This window comes from Chiloscyllium punctatum, chromosome 39, assembly GCF_047496795.1.
Source record: "Chiloscyllium punctatum isolate Juve2018m chromosome 39, sChiPun1.3, whole genome shotgun sequence".
NCBI lineage: Eukaryota > Metazoa > Chordata > Chondrichthyes > Orectolobiformes > Hemiscylliidae > Chiloscyllium > Chiloscyllium punctatum.
The window spans coordinates 66,490,179-66,510,329 of NC_092777.1; the positions used below are offsets into that span (position 1 = coordinate 66,490,179).

At 39.9% G+C, this 20,151-nt stretch overlaps 1 protein-coding gene across 3 annotated transcripts in view; it reads left to right on the plus strand.

The window, feature by feature from the left end:
• Positions 1–20,151, plus strand: part of LOC140464167 (C-Jun-amino-terminal kinase-interacting protein 4-like) — a 277,366-nt gene that overhangs the window by 125,207 nt on the left and 132,008 nt on the right. For 2 of the 3 annotated variants that reach the window (XM_072558981.1, XM_072558982.1), the window contains exon 4: positions 9,320–9,414. In XM_072558981.1, coding sequence (XP_072415082.1) covers positions 9,320–9,414 — 95 coding nt within the window. Of the gene's footprint in view, positions 1–9,319; positions 9,415–9,901; positions 10,254–20,151 lie in introns of those variants that run through there. The other variant, XM_072558983.1, reaches the window with a different exon arrangement.

The window sequence follows — 20,151 nt, forward strand, 5'->3', positions numbered from 1 at the left end:
TCCTATTTTCACCATCTTCTGAGGTGGAGAGTTCAAACTTCACAACCCTACGAGGGCTGAAAACATTTCCTCACCTCTGACATAAAAGGCTGACCCCACAAGACTGCCCTGTAGTCTAGACCAACTCCCAAGAGGATATATCTTTTTTCACATCCACCTTGTCAATAATATTCTTGTACACTTCAATCAAGTCACCCTTAGCATAAAATACCAAGAAGAATTTCACTTTCTGTACTTGAGATCTCTTTGCAAGAGCAGGACAGAGTCTCTAACGTGCCAGTAGATTCATGCAAAGTGTTGCTTCCCTGACAAAGAGAACATGTTCATCAGAGCTCTGCTTCAGTGAGCCGATGATATGGATTGCATGGAGGATTTCAACATAGCACATGTAGTGCTGTACAGCCAGCTGTACATGGGAACCTGCACTTCATGCCACTTAGATAGAAAAACAATCTGCAAACCAATTTCAGAGCTTGCAACTTGGCTCCTAATGCATGGGTAAAGAAACAACCTTGAACAGATCCAAATAGAGGAGTCTGTCATCAAGTGTTTTCAACATTTGACCAGACAGAGTCAAGTGTCTTCAGGACAAGTGAGCACACTGTAAAGCCCATAGCTCCACCCATTTCTTTTGCACATATGTAAAATGCAGTATTTGCAAATGGCTATGCCATTCGTCTAATGTTACGTGTAAGTCAGCATCAACCTAGACTGTAAAATGGTCTTTTTATTTCCCTCTGAACAAGCATTGAAACAACAGGAGAATCCACCAATGGCATTGTTCAGGTGCAAATAGACTAGTGGCTTTGTCATATTAAGAGATGCTTGATGGCCAATTTTCACAAATCCACCATTTACTTTTATGAGAAAAGAATTGACTTTATCTTCCTTATGTTCATTTGCACATTATTTGCTTCTTGAACTTGACAGAGGAAGTGAAGTCCTGTGATAAACTGCTTCAGACTTTTGAACATTGCTGAGGGGAAAGTTACTGCCCTTGATGTCAGGCAGCAGTTAACCCATTTGTGGCATCAAGGAACATGAGTAGAACTGGAATCGATGTGAATCATGGGGAAACTTATTTGTTGGCTAGAGTCATATTTGGCACAATTGAAGGTGGTTGTGAATGATGGAGGTCAGTCATCTTAACTCCAGGACATCTCTGCAGGAGTTCCTCAGGGTGGTGTCCTCAGCCCAACTAACTTTAGCTGGTTCATCAAAGGTCAGATGTGGGGATGTTCACCGATGATTGCACAATATTCAGTACCATTTACACTGCCTCAGATTCTGAAGCAATCTTTCTTCAAATGCAACAAGATCTGGACAGTGTCCAGGCTGGTTTGACTGGCAACAAGTAACATAAATACCAGGCGATGACCATCACCAATAAGAAACAATCTAATGATCGCCCCTTGACATTCAATGGTGTTACCAACACTGTCACCCACTGTCAACAACCTGGCGGTTACCACTGACTGGAAACTGAACTGGACTTGCCAGATAAACAGTGTGTTATGGACTAGGCCAGACCCCCTCAAAACATTTTAAGAAGGTAGCCCAGACCCTAACATTTCATCAGTAACTGTACTCCAATGGAACTTTGTGGCTTGTGATGTGAATAGTGTATACATTTGAGTAATAGTGAATCTCATGTAAAAGCCAACACCCACTTCTTGGCCAAAAATATTAGTAATTTTCCACATACCTTGTGTAAAAGTTGATTCTAGTTCTTTACAGATAACAGTTAAACATTTATGAATCAATGTGCCATCGTCCAGCTCTGCTCTGTGTTTTCAGAATTACCATAATTAGTTCGTTCTTTATTTGTTTAGAGATCAATTGGGCTTCTGCTCATGATACGGTATGAATGTTGATGGGCATGAATTTCAACCACTCAAAAGTGGATCTGTATAATAATCAACCCCATAAATTTAACCTTAAATGTAGTTTTAAAAAAACCTGACAATTTCTCGAGTATATACAGTGTGACTAATGTTTGTGGAGTAAAAGCCCATCAAGTGTTCAAGGCCATAATTGATAATCTCACAGCTCTGCACCAGTGCTGTGGAACATGAGCAATCCTGCTGCATGTGCTTTGAAAACAGTGCAGCATTTCAGTAAATCTAAATAGTGTATTGCTTCATTCAAATCTTTATCATGCAATTGAATTAAAGATGAAGTGGGCCAAGGTTTCGCCATTTCTGGGCAACCCAGTACCAACTACCTTGAACCATTAGAAGGGAACAAGAAGCCTTTTTAATGTTCGGTCTGCTAACAGGCTGAAAAGGATTTGAGAGAGAAACTAGAAGAGATAGTGATGAATGTTTATGGAGGGGAGACAGACAGACACAATCAGACTTTCTTCATTGAGTTTCAAAACCTCTACTTTTGCCAGATAGTGACAGAAGGCCAGTGTTATGTGTAGCTGTATTTTTGACCTTGACATAAGGACACTGTGTATGGTTCAGTGGACATGGGGAGACCGTGATTGTGTCTGGATCTATGAATGAAGGAAGACGTAGTTCTGTATCCGGCTTTCTTATAATATTTTTAAAAATGAACACCCATCCATTTCAGACACTTTTGAGAGAATGTTTCATCTTTTATTTTATGCAAAATTAACATTAATTTAAAAAGTATTTCTATCCTCTCCTGAGGCATATACAACTTTTTCTCATTTTCTGTTCTATCACTTTGCCCCACCTGTGCCCCCCCCCCCACCACACACGCGCACACACGCAATATATTACAAACACATCCTGGACATCCAGAGCATCCTCTGTTGCTCTGGTGGTATCCTTGAATTTTTTTTTAAAAGAAATGGCAAATAGAGACTCATGGTATCAATGAGTGAAGGAACGTGTGTGAGTGACCTAGGGCTTGATTTTATTTATCTGCGCTGGAGCTGTCTGAAGGGCCACGTATAAAATGGTAGGCTAACCACTCGGCCTACTTTCACACCCAAACCGAAGCTGCCCCTACAATATGCGGTAGGGCGGGTATCAAAATTGTCTATTTGGTAAATGCAAATGAATAACTAAGAGTCAGTAGACCTTTTTTCCCCCCGCCTAAATACTCTAGGGATATTATCTTTGCAAGTGAATCCCTCGAAGAGTATAAAGGCAGTAAAAGTATACTTAAGAGGGAAATCAGGACAGCAAAAAGGAGACATGATAGCTTTAGCAAAAGGGTTAAGGAGAATTAAAAGGGATTCTACACATACATTAAGGTCAAAAGGGTAACTAGGGCGAGAATAGATCCTCTTAAAGATCACCAAGGCAGCATACACATGCAATCACAGGAAATGGGGGAGTTACTAAATGAGTATTTTGCATCAGTGTTTACTGTACAAGGATATGGAAACAAGAGAGCGTGGAGAAATAAATCACGACATCTTGGAAAATGCCCATGTTACAGAAGAGGAGGTGCTGAATGTCTTAAAATGTAGAAAGGTGGATAAATCCCCAGAACCTGATCAGGTGTTGAGTCATAGAGATGTACAGCATGGAAACAGACCCTTTGGTCCAACCCGTCCATGCCGACCAGATATCCCAACCCAATCTAGTCTCACCTGCCAGCACCTGGCCCATATCCCTCCAAACCATTCCTATTCATATACCCATCCAAATGCTTCTTAAATGTTGTAATTGTACCAGCCTTCATCACTTCCTCTGGCAGCTCATTCCATACCAGTACCATCACCTGTGTGAAAAAGGTGCCCCTTAGGCCTCTTTGATATCTTTCCCCTCTCACCCTCAACCTATGCCCTCTAGGTCTGACTCCCCCACCCCAGGGAAAAGACTTTGTCTATTTATCCTATCCACGCTCCTCATGCTTTTATAAACCTCTATAAGGTCACCCTTCAGCCTCTGATGCTCCAGGGAAAACAGTCCTAACCAATCAACCTCTCTCTATAGCTCAAATCCTCCAACCCTGGCAACATCCTTGGGAATCTTTTTCTGAACCCTTTCAAGTTTCACAACATCTTTCTGATAGGAAGGAGAGCAGAATTGCATGCAGTATTCTAACAGTGGCCTAACCAATGTCCTGTACAGCTGCAACATGACCTCCCAGCTCCTGTACTCAATACTTTGACCAATAAAGGAAAGCATACCAAACACCGCCTTCACTATCCTATCTACCTGTGACTGTACTTTCAAAGAGCTATGAACCTGCACTCCAAGGTCCCTTTGTTCAGCAACGCTCCCTAGGACCTTAGCATTAGGTGTATAAGTCCTGCTAAGACTTGCTTTCCCAAAACGCAGTGCCTCACATTTATCTAAATTAAACTTCATCCACCACTTCAGTCCATTGGCTGATCAAGATTCCATTGTGATCGGAGGTAACCTTCTTCGCTACCTATGTCTTTTATGCTCACATCCAAATCATTTATATAAATGACAAGAAGTAGAGAGCCCAGCACTGATCCTTGTGGCACTCCACTGGTCACAGGCCTCCAGTCTGAAAAGCAACCCTCCACCACCACCCTCTGTCTTCTACCTTTGAGCCAGTTCTAAATCCAAATGGCGAGATCTCCCTATATTCCATGTGCTCTAACCTTGCTAACCAGTCTCCCATGGGGAACCTTGTCGAACATCTTACTGAAGTCTATATAGATCACATCTACCACTTTGTCCTCATCAATCCTCTTTGCCACTTCTTCAGAAAACTCAATCAAATTTTTGAGACATTTTTTTCCCATGCGCAAATGCTACAGCAAGGTAGGCAAGAGAGGAGGGGGAGTGGCCTTTTTGATAAGGGATCGCATTACAGCTGTACTGAGGGAGGATATTCCTGGAAATACATCCAGGGAAGTTATTTGGGTGAAACTGAGAAATAAGAAAGGGATGATCACCTTATTGGGATTATATTACAGACCCCCTAATAGTCAGAGGGAAATTGGAAAAACAAATTTGTAAGGAGATCTCCGTTAACTGTCAGAATAATAGGGTGGTTATGGTAGGGAATTTTAACTTTCCAAACATAGACTGGGACTGCCATAGTGTTAAGGATTTAGAGAAGTTTTTTGAAAGTAGAGTCGTTGGTAGTCAGAGTAGTGAAGAAGGCATTTGGTATGTTGGCTTTATTGATCATTGCATTGAATGTAGGAGTTGGGAGATGATGTGGCTGTACAGGACATTGTTTAGGACACTTTTGAAATACTGTATGCAATTCTTGTCTCCCTGCTATAGAAAGGAAGTTGTGAAACTTAAAATAGTTCAGAAAAACTTTACAAGGATGTTGCCAGGGTTGGGGGGTTTGAATTACAGGGAGACACTGAATAGTTTGGGGCTGCTTTCCCTGGATCATCGAAGGCTGAGGGGTGACCTTAAACAAGGTTATAAATCCATGAGAGAGCATACTTAAGGTGAATAGACAAAGACATTTCCCCAGGGTAGCTGAGTCCAAAACTACAGAGCAGAGGTTTAAGGTGAGAGAGGAAAGATTTAAAATGGACCTAAGGGGCAACTTTTTCACACACAGGGTGGTATGTGTATGGAATGAGCTGCCAGGAGAAGTGGTGGAGGTTGGTCCAATTGCAACATTTAAAAGGCATCTGGATGGGCATATGAATAGGAAAAGTTTAGAGGGATACAGGTTAAGTGCTGGCAAGTGGGACTAGATTGATTTTGGATATCTGGTTGGAATGGACGAGTTGGACCGAAGGGTCTGTTTCCATGTAAGACCCAGTGACTCTGAGGTGCCCTAAATGCATTTGGGCATTCCCCAAAATGAAAATACCTTCCTTCCTATTTCCTTTCTTGGACCTTAAAACTGAACTTATTAACCTTCCTCCCCCTCCCTGTTGCTCACTTTTCTAAGACGCTCAAACCCTACCTGACCAATGCTCCAATTTACTTGACGAAAGTAAGGACTGCAGATGCTGGAGATCAGAGTCAAGATTAGACTGGTGCTGGAAAAGCACAGCAGGTCAGGCAGCATCTGAGGAGCAGGAAAATAGATTTTTCGGGCAGGATCCCTTCATCAGGAATGAGGCTGGGACCCTCCAGGGTGGAGAGATAAATGGGAGGTGGGTGGGGCTGGGGAGAAGGTAGCTAAGAGTGTAATAGATGGATGGAGGTGGGGGTGAAGTTGATAGGTCGGAGAGGAGGGTGGAGCGGATAGAGGAGAAGGAAGATTGACAGATTTGACAGGTCATGAAAATGGTGCTGAGCTAGCAGGTTAGCACTGGGGTGAGGTGGGGGGAGGGAAAATGAGGAAACTGGTGAAGTCCACATTGATGCCCTGGCGTTGAGGTGTTCTTCTTCCAGGCGTGAGGAAGTGGTGGTCGAGGTGGCCCAGGACCTGCATTTCCTCTGCAGAATGGGAGGAGGAGCTGAAATGTTCGGCCACGGGGCAGTGGAGTTGATTGGTCTGGGTGTCCCGGAGATGTTCCCTAAAACGCTGTGCGAGTAGGCACCAGTCTCCCCGATGTAAAAGAGACCGCGTCGGGAGCAACAGATACAACAAATGACGTTTGTGGAAGTGCAAGCTTTCCCTGAGAGACTTAATCATTTTTGGTGTTGTTTCAGTTTGAACAATTTCCTATTCATGTGCTGTCTGATGTTGATGTTAAAAACCCAAACTGAGTGCCTGGGAGCAAGTTATTGCTGAGCAATGCATCTTGACTTATTTGTCAATGCATTAATCCCTTTTTTTTTGGTTCTTTCCTAATTTTGATTTCACGTGCAGATTTTCTTTTTCGATCAGAGTTACTATTTAATACCTATGGAGCAGGTAGGACTTGAAAGCAGACCACCTGGCCTTGTGGTAGGGGCAACACAACTGCTGTGCCCCAAAGCCCAAGAAAGTGTTGCTTGATAGCACTGTTGCTGACATCTTCCATGACTTTATTAATGATCAAGAATAGACTGAGGCACTAATTGACCGGATTGATTTTGCCCTAGTTTTTCTGTACAGAACATACCTGGGCAATTATCCACATTTGTTCGGTCGATGCCAATGTTGTAGCTGTACAGGAGCAGCTTGGCTGGGCCTACAACAAATTCCAGAGTATATCTGGAATTATAGTTGGAATGTTGGCTGAACCCCACAGCCTTTGCAGTATCCGGTGCCTTCATCCTTTTCTTGAGAATGCCTGAAGTGAATTGAATTGGTTGAAGTCTGGCATATGTAATGCTTTAAGACCTCCTGGAGGCGGCAAAACTGGATTACCCTATCAGCAGTTCTGCCTGAAGATTGCTGCGAAGGCATCAGCCTCGTCTTTTGCATTGATGTGTTTGGCTCCCTGATTGTGAGGATGACACTGTTTGTGGAGGCTTCAGTGAGTTGTTTTATTATTCACACTATTCATGACTGGATATGGCAGGACTGCAGAGCTGAGAACTGCTCTTGTGGTATGGAACTGCTTCACTCTGACTTTTGCTTGCCATTTGGTGTTAAATAGCCCTGTAATGTCATTTCATCAGGTTGACATCTCATTTTTAGATATGCCTGGTACTGTCCCTGACATGCCCTCCTGTACTTTCCATTGATCCAGGGTTGAAGCACTGAATTGATAGTAACAGTAGACCATGAAATTGTTAGATTCTTTGTGTACAGTTCTACGAATGATGATGATGATGATGATCCGCAGTGCCTGAATGATGCACAGCTTAGAGTTGCTCGCTCTCTTTGAAATCCATCCCATTAGCATGGTGATAATGCAGTGGAATGCTGTGGAGGGTATCTTTAATATGAGGATGTGACTTGCTCAGTTTGGACTATGTGGTGCCATATAAGTTGAACAGTATCTTGGCTTTTCAATTTTTCCCCTCGAGAATTGATCTCTGTATTTTTTTGACCACTTTGTTAACATGGCTTTTTGTGATTAATGTGTCTCTGTCCCCAAATCTGTTTCTCCTCCTGCTACAGTTACTTTCAAAGAGTATGTGGCTATCTTGTTCTTTTTACTAATAAAATGTATCAGTTACCAAAATTGAACTTGGTTTGTCAGTTTCACAATTATTCTGGAAGTTTATTCATGTTTCTCTGTATCCTCCTCTGTGTTAATTGTACTCCATTATTTGATGTAGTATGCAAATGTTTAAGGTTGTACTCCCAATTCCTGAATCCAAATCTTACTTAATTGATATCCAAACATCAAATTTTGTAGGATAACAATTCCGAGCATTTTCCAGTCCAAGTAACTATCTTCACTTTTTTCACCTTGTAGCCAACTTGCTGACATTCTGCTCCTTGTCCTCTGACTTCACAAGTTCTGACCCGAGTTACGCTTTTACAATTTGGTACATTATCAATGGGCTGTTTGAAATACAAATATATCACATTTGTTATTATTATCTTTATCTATCCTTTCTGTTAAAGCCCAACTACTTCAATACAATCAGTCAAGATTACATTCCCTTTTGGAATTTGTGTTCGCCAGTCTATTAGAGTATATTTTAGGCTTCTGTGTTTTTCTATTGCATTTTTAATTAAGGATCCTATTATCAACCTAGTGTTAATGTTGAAGTAATTGGTTATAGTTTCCTGGCCGTGTCCCATCTCCCTTTTCATATAGTTTCATCAGCTGTTTCCTAGTCCTTTGATACATTTCCAGTCAATTTATATATGTGTTCCTGCAACTTTGCCTCAGCTGTCTCTTAACTAAATGATTTTAATATGAACATTTTTAATATCTTTGCCTAGTTGGGCACATACTTTCAGGGCTTGTAAGTTTACAATTCTTTCTATCCACACTCCTCCTAGGTCAAAATCTTCGAGCTCTCTCCCTGAAAGCACAGCTGGTTTACCTATATACTTGGATTGCCGTTGAAGAAGGCAGCTCACCACCACCAACTCAGGGATATTTGGGCTGGGCAATAATACTGACTGAGCCAGCAATACCTACATCCTGTAAATGAATAAAAACCAGTGAATCTTTGTTACTAGAAATCTCTGTGATTGCAAAATGCATCGATTGTGATGTAGTAAGGAAGCTAAGTTAACGAGAATTGATCAGAAATTAAACATAGTACATGATAGAGTTATGGTGGTGCCATAACGTGTTCAAATTAATACTTTGTTCAAATTAATACTTTGAAGCAGTTGTCAGGATATCAACACACTGTTCAAACTACATAAGTCTTCATCCCTTGTAACCAGTTTAAAAAGGAGCTCAATATTAAATCTTCAATATTTTATTGAAAATGCTTTGGGAGGTTGCTCACCACCTTGTCCATGTGAAATCACAAATCAAACTGCACAAAGGAATATGAAACACTAGTGACACAAAATGCAAAACATACAGCTATGAAAAGTAGTAGTAATAAAATATTGATAAACCTGACATTTTTCTCCTCCGTCATCATCACAGATGATCCACAATTACATGGAGCACTTGGAACGAACCAAACTTCACCAGTTGCTCGGAACAGACCTGCAGGAACCTGGAGTTCATAACAGAGTTAGGTAAGCATTCTCACTTGTCTTACATCCTTTTCAGTGGAATAGAAATATCGATGTGTTTCTGGAACATGTGATCAATGACCTAGTTGTCTAATGACATAGCAGTGAACAATAGTTTGGCTGATGTCGGACATGTGCATTGTCTAGTAGAGCTGTTGCTGATTAATAGGCTGAAATTAAAATAATTATGCTGAGAGCACTCATTTAATAGTTAAAATATTGTTGGTAAAAACATCTTTTCTATTAATATTTAAAAAAAACACTGTCCTAATCTTGTAAGCTTTTACTATTAAGTATATTGTGAGAAATCCAAATCTGGCAATTTATGCTGAATAATGAGGGTTCCTTTTTATGTGCATGTGTTGCGTAAGCACTGGTTTTTGCAGCCAATAAGCAGGTTAGCTGAGAGAGGATGGATAACTGAGTGATGGTTGCTAGTGCTGCAGCAGTGATGCTGAGGTGATCAGCATTGGTTTTTAAGTATTAGCAGGATGATGTCATTCTGTGTGAGCTGCTGCAGAATGTAGCTGGCTGCGTGTGCGGATGGCATTGTTTGGAGTAGACGCTTTTGTGGTTGTGGCTGAGTGACAGATTTTTCATTCCAAGGATACACCCTCAACCCCTGTGTAACCTTCCTCTTGGTGTTCTGGTCTCTGAACACAACCATGCCAGCACAGAGCCATGAGTCCTGGTTGCATGCTTCTGTTTGTGTTTGGCTTTGTTGGCGGGGCGGTGGTCATTAATTCAGCTATCCTGGTATCGCTGTCTGTTCTGCTGCTTGTGCACTATTCCGTTTCAACAGGCCTTTCGGTACTGACACAGAATCTTCCGAGAAAAATCAGGTACTTGCTAGTCCTGTGGCCTTCTACGTCTTTTTGATGGTATCTTCCATCTTTATATTAAGTGTCTACATTAAATCAAATCTCTTTTTCTATTTCCCCCCCCCCCATTGTTTGCTCCTTAATAATTTGTTTAAATGTTTTTTAACTGAATTATGAATTCAAATCCTCTTGCTCTTTTGCATCATATTATGTACTTATGAATTGTTTTTAAATATAAATCTTGTGTGTATATTGTATGTATTGAAAGTACTACGAATTGAGGTCATTGTTTGTATGTGAATAAAAAAAACTGCTTGTTTCTGAAAATTTAAATAGTGAATGGTTCTGTTGTACTACTGGGCGTTCTGTGATATCACTACACAGGGGTTGTCTGTGAAAGTAACAGGGTAGTTCTGTTTAGAAATTGTACTTTTGGTAACTTTTTTAATGCAAGCACATAAACTAGCTTGTACGATGAACAGTTTATTTTCAGGTTGCAGATTTTAGTGTTGTGCATGTGCAACGTCTTGAAATAAATCCATGACCCCAGTAATCAAAACATTTATTTCATTACATTGATACCTTTGCTTCAGTTTATTTATTAGAGTACTGCTAATTAAGTTCCCATGCTGCTCTTTGGATAAGTGAAGGTACGGGTTTATGTTTTTAGATGAGAATTTTGTAACAAAACAGTTCTATGGACAGTTCTAGCCTGCTGTATGTTAACTTTAATCAGTCAATCTGCAAGTTTTTCAATCATACAAGTAAGTCTTGTTCCTGTACTCAAGCACCCATTTTGTCTATGGTTATAATTGTTTCATGTTATGATCGTTGGACTTGCATTTCAAGTTTCATTCCAGTGTTCAGTATTCAGATTACTGGTGTAAGAGCTGATAATTCTAATGTTTTATGGTTAGTGTCCGCTTGATAAATAATAAAGCAGTTAGACTCTGATTTTAAAATGCAGCTGAAAGGTTAAGATGCAAACTGAGGACTGTCAGTTGTTAATTATTCATGTATAAATTTACATTGAGTCAAGTCACAACTTGGAACTGTCCTGTTTGCGAGCTACAGCCACTGCCAACAGAAAGAATTGAATTTTAAAGTGGCAGTGTAAATCTATTCATCTAAGTTAATCTTGCGGTTGTATTTTAAATTGATATTATATTTCTTAGAATAAGTTTTACATCACGTTAACAGCTCTGTCATTAACCATTTGTGAAGTTGAATGCTGTACTTTAAAGCAGTGTTTTTCATAAAATGGCCTGGAAGCTACTTGTAATCCAGTTTCCCATCTCTGGCCTCCAGCAGACTTGCTATTCAGTGTGTGTCTGGGTTTTTGCCTACAGCTTTGCAACTATTATATTGCTGCAATTGTGCGAAATAAGCTAATGCATAAAGGAAATGTTATTTAGGTATGGGGTTATAGTTCTCAACAATCTACTGCAACCAGAAATAAAGTTCTGAGTACTGTGCAAATGTTTTGGCCATATTCTGCTATCAAGGTTTGAACAAATGATTAATAAAATAATTTGTAATGAAATAAGGAATGGTAGATGCTGAAGATCTGAAATATAAAAGTTTGAGACACTCAGCAGGTCTGGCAGCATCTGTGGAGAGAAAGCAGAGTTAACATTTCAAGTCCAATGACCCTTCTTCAGAATGAACATTAACTTGTTTTCTTACAATTAATAGTTTGTGTATTGGTTTGGACTTGATTTGCACAGCTCAGCTTTTCTAACATTGTTTAATTTTTAAAAGTGACCTTATTTGCATGATTTTTTTCTCTTGAGCTAATGTTCCTCCAAGGTTTCTTGTAAGCTCACTCACAGCTAATGTTACGGTTGACACAGTTGCATGTGCATTGTGCACAGTATTAATAAATAATGAAACATAAGTTGGGAACCGGCAGGTATGATCTTCTGATTTTTGCTTATGAAAGTTTTACAGTAGAAGTAGAAAATTTACTGAATTCATCCAGGAGGAAGTCATCTGTTTACAGCTTTAGTACCTGACAGACAGCACTCTCCTAAATTTATTCATCTTATACCCTACCTTGGCTTTTTGCTGCATTCTTTCTTCCTCTGCTGTAGTTTCCTCAGTGGGCCTATTGTGATTTTTTAAAAATTCACTTCTAGGATGTGGGCGTTCCTGGCTGAGCTAGCGTTTATTGCCCATTCCTAATTGTCTTCTATTTTATTTACTGCAGTTGAAGATACAATACAAGTGAACATGAATTTCAAACAGTGAAGGCTTTGGTTCATTTCCACAATAACAAGAAAGAGTTTGAGACTATCTAAAGCGCACACAAATCTTTGTGACGTATTTGGTTCACTTGTGGTGGAAACCATTATTTAAATGTCACTGGGAAGTAAATAGGCATTGGAGAATTATTGGATGCATTGAAGCCAAACTACTTACAGGATGTTTGTTGTTATTATTATATGCTGTCATTTCCGATTATGCTTGTTGACCACAGTTTTGTCTCTGTTAGTAACAAATACTTGGATTTATTTGCTATCTTGTAGCCATAATGGTTCATTGTTCTATATAGTTACTTGTTGAAGTGTGCTTCGTGAAAGATGTTGATACATAATTGATTTTATCAAAATAATATGAAAGCCTAAGATCTTTAATCCTGCAGATAGTTTGCATGGATTCAGAATGTATTCCCTTAAGTGAGAATGTGAAGGGTATCTCATTAATTTGTATAAATAATAAAGGAATTATTTTCTCCCCAGTACTTATCCCTTAATCATATTACTTTCAAAGAAAACAAATCATCTGTTTATTATGTCATAGCTATTTCTGGGACCTTTCTGCATGGCAAATTGGTTGCCATGTTTCTCTCATTTCAAAGCTGCACTTCAAAATCTGTTAAACTGCTATAAAACGCTTGAAAAATTCTCAGTTTACGAAAGGCACTATATTATTGCAGTTCTTCTTTCTTCTAGTGATAGAGAAGCCTTTTCTGTTAATGAGGATAATGCGAACAAAGAGGACCAATCTTAAATATATACCTGTTCAGTTGAGAGTGAAATTGGAAATTGCTCTTTCACAAATAGGGCAATGGAAATATCAAATCTTTCCCATAAAACACTGCAGATGCTGGATGAAGTGAAATTTTCAAAAATGATATTGATAGATTTTTGTTTATTGAGGGCAGTGAAAGATGCAAATCAAAGATACTTGAGTTGAATCAGAGTCTGTACTTGATTTGATTGGTAAAACAGGCTGAAAATGAATACCTGGTTTCTAGTCTTGTGATTACATTGTGCCATAGGATTATTCATGAATCTCTTGATAGTGTTGCTTTATGTCTAGCCCAAAGGATGGTGTATCTGGCAATGCACCAGTCTCTGATTTACCATACCAAACAGTTGACCTGGAATATGGCATTGTGCTAACATCACTGGACAAATATCCAAAGGGCCAAGCTAATACCAAGGACACTGGTTTCAAATCCTACAGCAGCAGTTGATGAATTTAAATTTGATAAATAAAATGTAGAATTTAAAAACTAATCTCAGTGATGGTGACCAGTGATGATTGTCATTAAAATCCATGTCCTTTATGGAAGGCTTGGTCTGGCCGATGTAGAATTTACTTGGTCTGGCCTATGTATAACCCTTAAGTGCACACTAAACTAACCTAGCAAGCTCGTCAGTTCGAGGACAATTGGAGATGGAAAACAAATGATGATCTTGTCAGTGATGTCCACATTGTGTGAAAGAATGTTTATTTTAAAAAATCAAGTTCCTATATAATGAATTACTGCTATGAACTTGTATTCTGACTCAACAGTTGCAGACACTATATTGAGTAAAGACTTGTGAATTTATTTTAGATTTATATTTGGTTTGTTTTGACCAAATGTTTTGCAGTCACCCATTTTGTAAGCAGATTTTGTAACTGATAGCTAAGGCAATTGTTTTATAGATGAGATCTGGAAAATTCCCATTTGTCTTGCCCACTTCCTGTTACGAATTCCCACTTAACGGATTATGTGCTGTTGTAGTGGATAGTCCAAAGTAAAACAGTAAATTAAAATGTCTTTGTTGTACATAATAGCTGGTTCTTGCAGCTAGTGATATATATAGCCCCTGAACTCTTGCGTTCTTGATACAGAACCTGCTATTACTGCTGTTATTCATAGACACATTCAAAAGCAGTTTTTCTGTTTGCAGAATTAATTTTTAATATAGTGTTTACTGTATTTGGTTGTGTCTGTATGTTCAGCCAAGTAAGCTCCTACAGTAGGAATTTGATTAGACTTGAGAAAGAAAAGCATTAATTCCTCCTTTCTCCATGGTAATTGCAAATAGCCCACATACATTCCCACAGAATCGTAAGTGTAGAAGGAGGCCATTTGGCCTGTTGTGTCTCCGCTGTCTCTTTGTAACCTAATGACTGCCACAAAAAGTTGCTAATTCCTGGAGTCAATATCATGTCTAACAAGTACGCTGTTTCAGTTATTCCCAGCTCTTTTTATATTTTTTTCAAGATACTTTTGCAGACTTTATCCATTCGCTTTTCTCTCTCCATTATTTTCTACTGCCAATCCAAAGCATTTGGGCAAATCTTTGCAACGTTAGTGCTGGCTTGAACTGTTCTCAAAGCTGTAAACTGATTTTTGTTTGGAATTTTGGGTCCTTTTCTGAAGCAATACTTGGCTTCTAAACAGAAAGAAGCATAAAGATATAGAAGGAATTGGTAAACAAGTGTTGTTTAATGGAAAACTTGGAATATTTTGGTGCAAATTCTTACCCCTAGTTACTGCTCTTTAACTTTGAAATTGGTGCAGTGTAAAGACCATCTCTTTTTATTCTTCTGTATTTTTATATATACAGAATTGTAATAATTTTAAAAACCAATGGTGGTTGCACATTTTAAAAACCAATTAACTGGACGTTAATTGCAAGCATTGTTTTTGCAGCTGCTTGTTTGAGTAGTGGTTAAAGTGTGATTGCAGATGAACTGGAGCCATAATTGGTGCAAGTAGCTGATTGGTGCCTGAGCTAGTGACCAATTATCAATGGCAAAGGCTTTTTGCCTGCTAATAGTTGAGATTGGATCTCAAGTACCTGAAGAGTTTAGGAATATAAACAAGATAATGAGAGGTTATCTGACCACCAACCCAGGAGCTGTCTGTTCTCTGCAGTAAAAGTGATTTTTAATCCTGGGGAAAACAAGTTGATCTTTCATCTCTGCCTCTTGCTACTCAGGAAAAGCCTCCAGATTGGGAAGACTGAGAAGCAGCATTCTGACCAGCGCAAGAATCTGAGTAACCCTGTGAGCAGAAATCACTGAACGACCTTCCCAATCTTTCCCTCTGTCCATAACAGACTCTGTTTGTTTGTATGTCTGTGTGTAATGGGATTAGAGTTTTAATAAGTAGAATTATATGCTGACTTTTTAAACTTCATTTATTGGACATGAGTGTCACTGACTAGCCCAGTGTTTATTGCCCATCTTTAGCTGTCTTTGCGAAGGTGATGGTGAGCTGCTGCCATGAACTGCTGCAGTCCATATGCTCTAGATAGACACTCCATGCCATTGAGAGGTAAGTCCAGGATTTTGACCCTGAGAGTGACAGTGAAGGAAAGCAATACATTTGCAAGTCAGGATGGTGAATGACTTAGAGGGGAACTTGCAACTGGTAGTTTTCCCATGTATCTGCTGTACTTGTCCTTCCAGATGGAAGTGATTCTTTACTTTGGAAGGTGCTGGCTAAGGATTTTTGGTGAATTTCTGCAGTGCATCTTGAAGATGGTGCACACTTCCTGCTGTGCTTTGGTGGAGGGAGTGGATGCTTGTGGATGTAGTACTAATCAAGCAGGCCGCTTTGTCTTGGATGGTGTCAAGCTTCTTGAGTGTTGTTGGAGCTGCACACACTGCTGACTTGTGCCATATGGATAGTGGACAGGCTTTGGTTAATAATTATTTACCTATAGAAAGAGTCTAATTACTTGTTAATCTAATCTACATAACAGAATCCAGGTTTGTACTTTGTCAGTGGGGGTCTGGAAATCGGGTAAATTGGGGAATCTTTTCATATGTCTTAAAATCTTTAACTTTTGTGATGACTCCAAGAACAGCAGGGCTTGATTAGCAGCATACTATCCCATTAGCATGATGGAGTAATATTATTCTGAGGTTGAATTTACTGCTTATTGCTGACAGAGCTTTACTGTGGAGCTTGACTCTAACCAGTACTTCAACTCATTTGGTTGCTTGGTTTCACTGAGTTGTAATTAATCGTTTTTGTAAGCATTGTTTGTGCTGCAGAAGCGAGCATTTTGTGAAAATATGACATTGGTGGCACAAACAATTCTAAATTATTGTTACATTTTCCACAATGTTCATAGCCTGCTAATTATGCCTCAAAATAGGACAGGAGTAGTTGCAAGTTTTTCAGCAGGCTATTCAGGACAGTTCAAGGATCACTAAAGAGGACTATATGGCGAAAGGCAACGACAGTGAAGTCGAAGAGTTTGTGCGGTATGCAAAGGAGAGATGTAGACTCCATCTTCAGCGTTCCTATTTTTAGCTGTACTGTTGGGAAGGTAGCTGAACTATAAGGGTTCTGTTTAAGGGACCCAGTGCGAAGTCCCAAGAGCGGTTGGATATCTGTTAGAATTTAGGCAGAGGTCACAGGAGTTAGTCGGTAGGTTCTGGAGTCAAGGCACCAGAAATGCCATTGTGTTTGTAAGGACTCTGAAGAAGCAACGAATTGTACAATGCAGCTGAGAGTGGGAAGTTGAAAAGCCCATAAGTGGTATTTAGTTGATGTAACATGACAAGGTCAGTCTTCCGGGAAAAAAACCCATTCATACTTCTAGTTTGGTGAAGCAAGTTGTTGGTGAAAAGCTGATGTTGAGCCTGTGAGTCAATACTAGAGTATAATTTCCAGTGTCTAGGGAGGCAAAGACCAGAAAGAAGGGTGACCAGTGACTGCAGGAGAAATTATTGGGTTGGCAATAATGATTCGCAATTAAATTGTGAAGGAGACTTGCATTTTATATCCTCTCATTCAATTGAAGATAGTGAGTGAGCATAAGAAATGGGAACAGGAATAGACTGTATGGTTATTTGAAACTGCTTCATGATTCATCCACAGAGGAGGTTGATCATCTCAAGGTCCTAATTCTAGTCCCGCACCAAGTTTTGAATATAAAATTTACATTGACACTCGGCATTAAGAGATTACTGCGTTGTTGAAACATGGAACATAGAACGCAGAATGGATAGCACAGGAACAGGCCTTCGGCCCACTATGCATCTGCCATCCATGGTGCCAATGCAAACTAAACTCATCACCCTAAACATGGCCCATGTCCTTCTATTCCCTGCCTGTTCAAGTGCCTGTCTAAATCCCTCTTAAACATTACTATTGTATCTACCTCTACCCTTCCCCTCACCCCCACCACAGCAGCATGTCTCAGGCACCTATCGTGCTCTGTTTAAAAACATTTGCCTCGCACATGTCCTTTACGGCCTACTACAACCAAGTGAATTTGTCTCCAACTTACCAAGTCACCATGAATCCCATGTGATTTAATCTACTGAACCGGCCTACCATGAGTGAACGTTTCAAATTCTTTAGTAATGAACATATACACTGCCATACTTTCATCAATCATTTTCGTCACTTCCTCAAAAAACTCAAAAATCAAATTTGTGAGACAAGACCTTCCTAGCACATAGCCATTTTCAGGTAAGATGATCGCCTGTTTGGCTGAGTATAAAAGATCCCATGGTTCTGTTTTGAAGAAGAGTTGGAGATCTACTCCCAGTATTCTTATCAAAGCATTATTTATCAAAGCGTATTTTTATTAAAACATTACAAAAATCATCTGATCATAATTACATTGTAATTTGTAGGACATTGCACACAGCAATGCTTCTGCCACATTGGAATGTATTAGGACACTGTTCTAATACACACTATATGTTAGAACAGTGGCTACTGCATAAATATTTTATGGGTTATGAAGCATCTTCAGACTTAGTGGCGTCTGAAAAAAACTTCTATATTTATATTGCATTTCAGTGAGTGACAAGTGGGGGTATTTCTCCTCTTCTTTAACAGCTGATTGTCTTAACGAAAGGAGGCTAGTAGTCAAGGAAAATAAAAACATAAGGACGAGGGGCAGGAGTAGACTTTGAGCCTGCTCCGCCATTCGATAAGAGCATGGCTGATCTTTTCGGGGCCTCAGCACCACTTACCCGCGCTCTCACCGTATCCCTTAATTCCTTTATTGTTCAATAAAATATCGATCTTAGCTTTAAAAGTGTCAACTACTTCACTGGGCAAGGAATTCCATAGATTTACAACCATCAGGGTGAAGAAGTTCCTTCACAATTCAGTCCGAAATCCGCTCCTTCTAATCTTGAAGCTATGCCCTGTTGTCCTAGCTTCACTTGCCAGTGGAAACATCCTCTCTACTTCTATCTTCTCTATTCCCTTCATAATTTTATATGTTTCTAAAAAATGCCCCCTTATCCTTCTGAATTCCATTGAATATAATCCCAGTCTACTCAGTCTATCCTCATAAGCCAAAACCCTCAACTCCAGAATCAACCTAATGAACCTCCTCTGCATCCCCTCCAGTGCCAGTACATCCTTTCTCAAGTAAGGAGACCAAAACTGCACACACTACTCCAGGTGTGGCCTCGCCGGCACACTGTACAGCTGCAAAATAACCTCCCTGCTTTTCATTTCAATGCCTTTAGCAATAAAGGACAAAATTATATTTGCCTTAATTACTTGTTATACCTGCAGACCAGCATTCTGTGACTCATGCACAAGGACACCCAGGTCCCTCTGCATAGCAGCATACTGCAACTTTTCACCATTCAAGTAATAATCCTTTTTACTGTTACTCCCACTAAGATGGATGACTTCATATTTATTAACATTGTGCTCCATCTGCCAGACCTTTGTCGACTCAATTAAAATATCTGTATTCTTTTGTAAAGTTTCACAGTCTTCTGCACACTTTGTTCTGCCACTCATTTTAGTGTCATCTGCAAACTTTGACATATTACACATGGTCCCAACTCCAAATCATCCATATACATTCTGAATAATTGTGGACACCATACTGATCCCTGAGGGACACCACGAGTCACCGATTGCCAGCCAGAATAGCACTTATTTATCCTCACTCTTTGCTTCCTGTTAGTCAACCAAACCTCTGTCCATGCTAACACTTTACCTGTATCATGCATTCTTATCTTATGCAGCAGCCTTTTGTGCAGCACCTTGAGGAAAGCCTTTTGGAAATCTAGGTACACCACATCTACTGAGTCCCCATTGTCCACCTAGTGTCTTCATAGAATGCCAAAAGATTTGTTAAGCATGACCTGCCCTTCATGAACTCATGCTGTGTCTGCCCAATGGAACAATGGGGATGCCTTGCTATTTCTTCCTTGATAATAGACTCCAGCATCTTCGCCACTGCAGACTTTAAGCTAACCAGTCTATAATTCCCCATCTTTTGTCTACTTTCCTCTTTAGACTGTGGCGTCACATTTGACATTTTTCAATCTGCTGGGACTGCCCCAGAGTTCAACGAAATTTGGAAAATTACCACAGGTGCAGTTGCTAGTTCTCCCACCATCTCTTAGTACCCTGAGATGCATTCCATCAGGGCCAGGAGACTTGTCAATCCTTAGGTTCATTAGCTTGCCCAACACTACCTCTTCTGAAATAATGATTGTTTCCAGGTCCTCACTTTTGTCTCTTTGACAATTACTGGCATGTTATTAGTGTCCTCCACTGTGAAGACTGATACAAAATACCTGTTCAATGCCTCGGCCATTTCATCATATCCCGTAACTAAATGCCCCCTTCTCATCCTCCTAAAGAACCAATGTTTACTTGTGTCCATTAAGTCTGCATCCACCCTCTGAA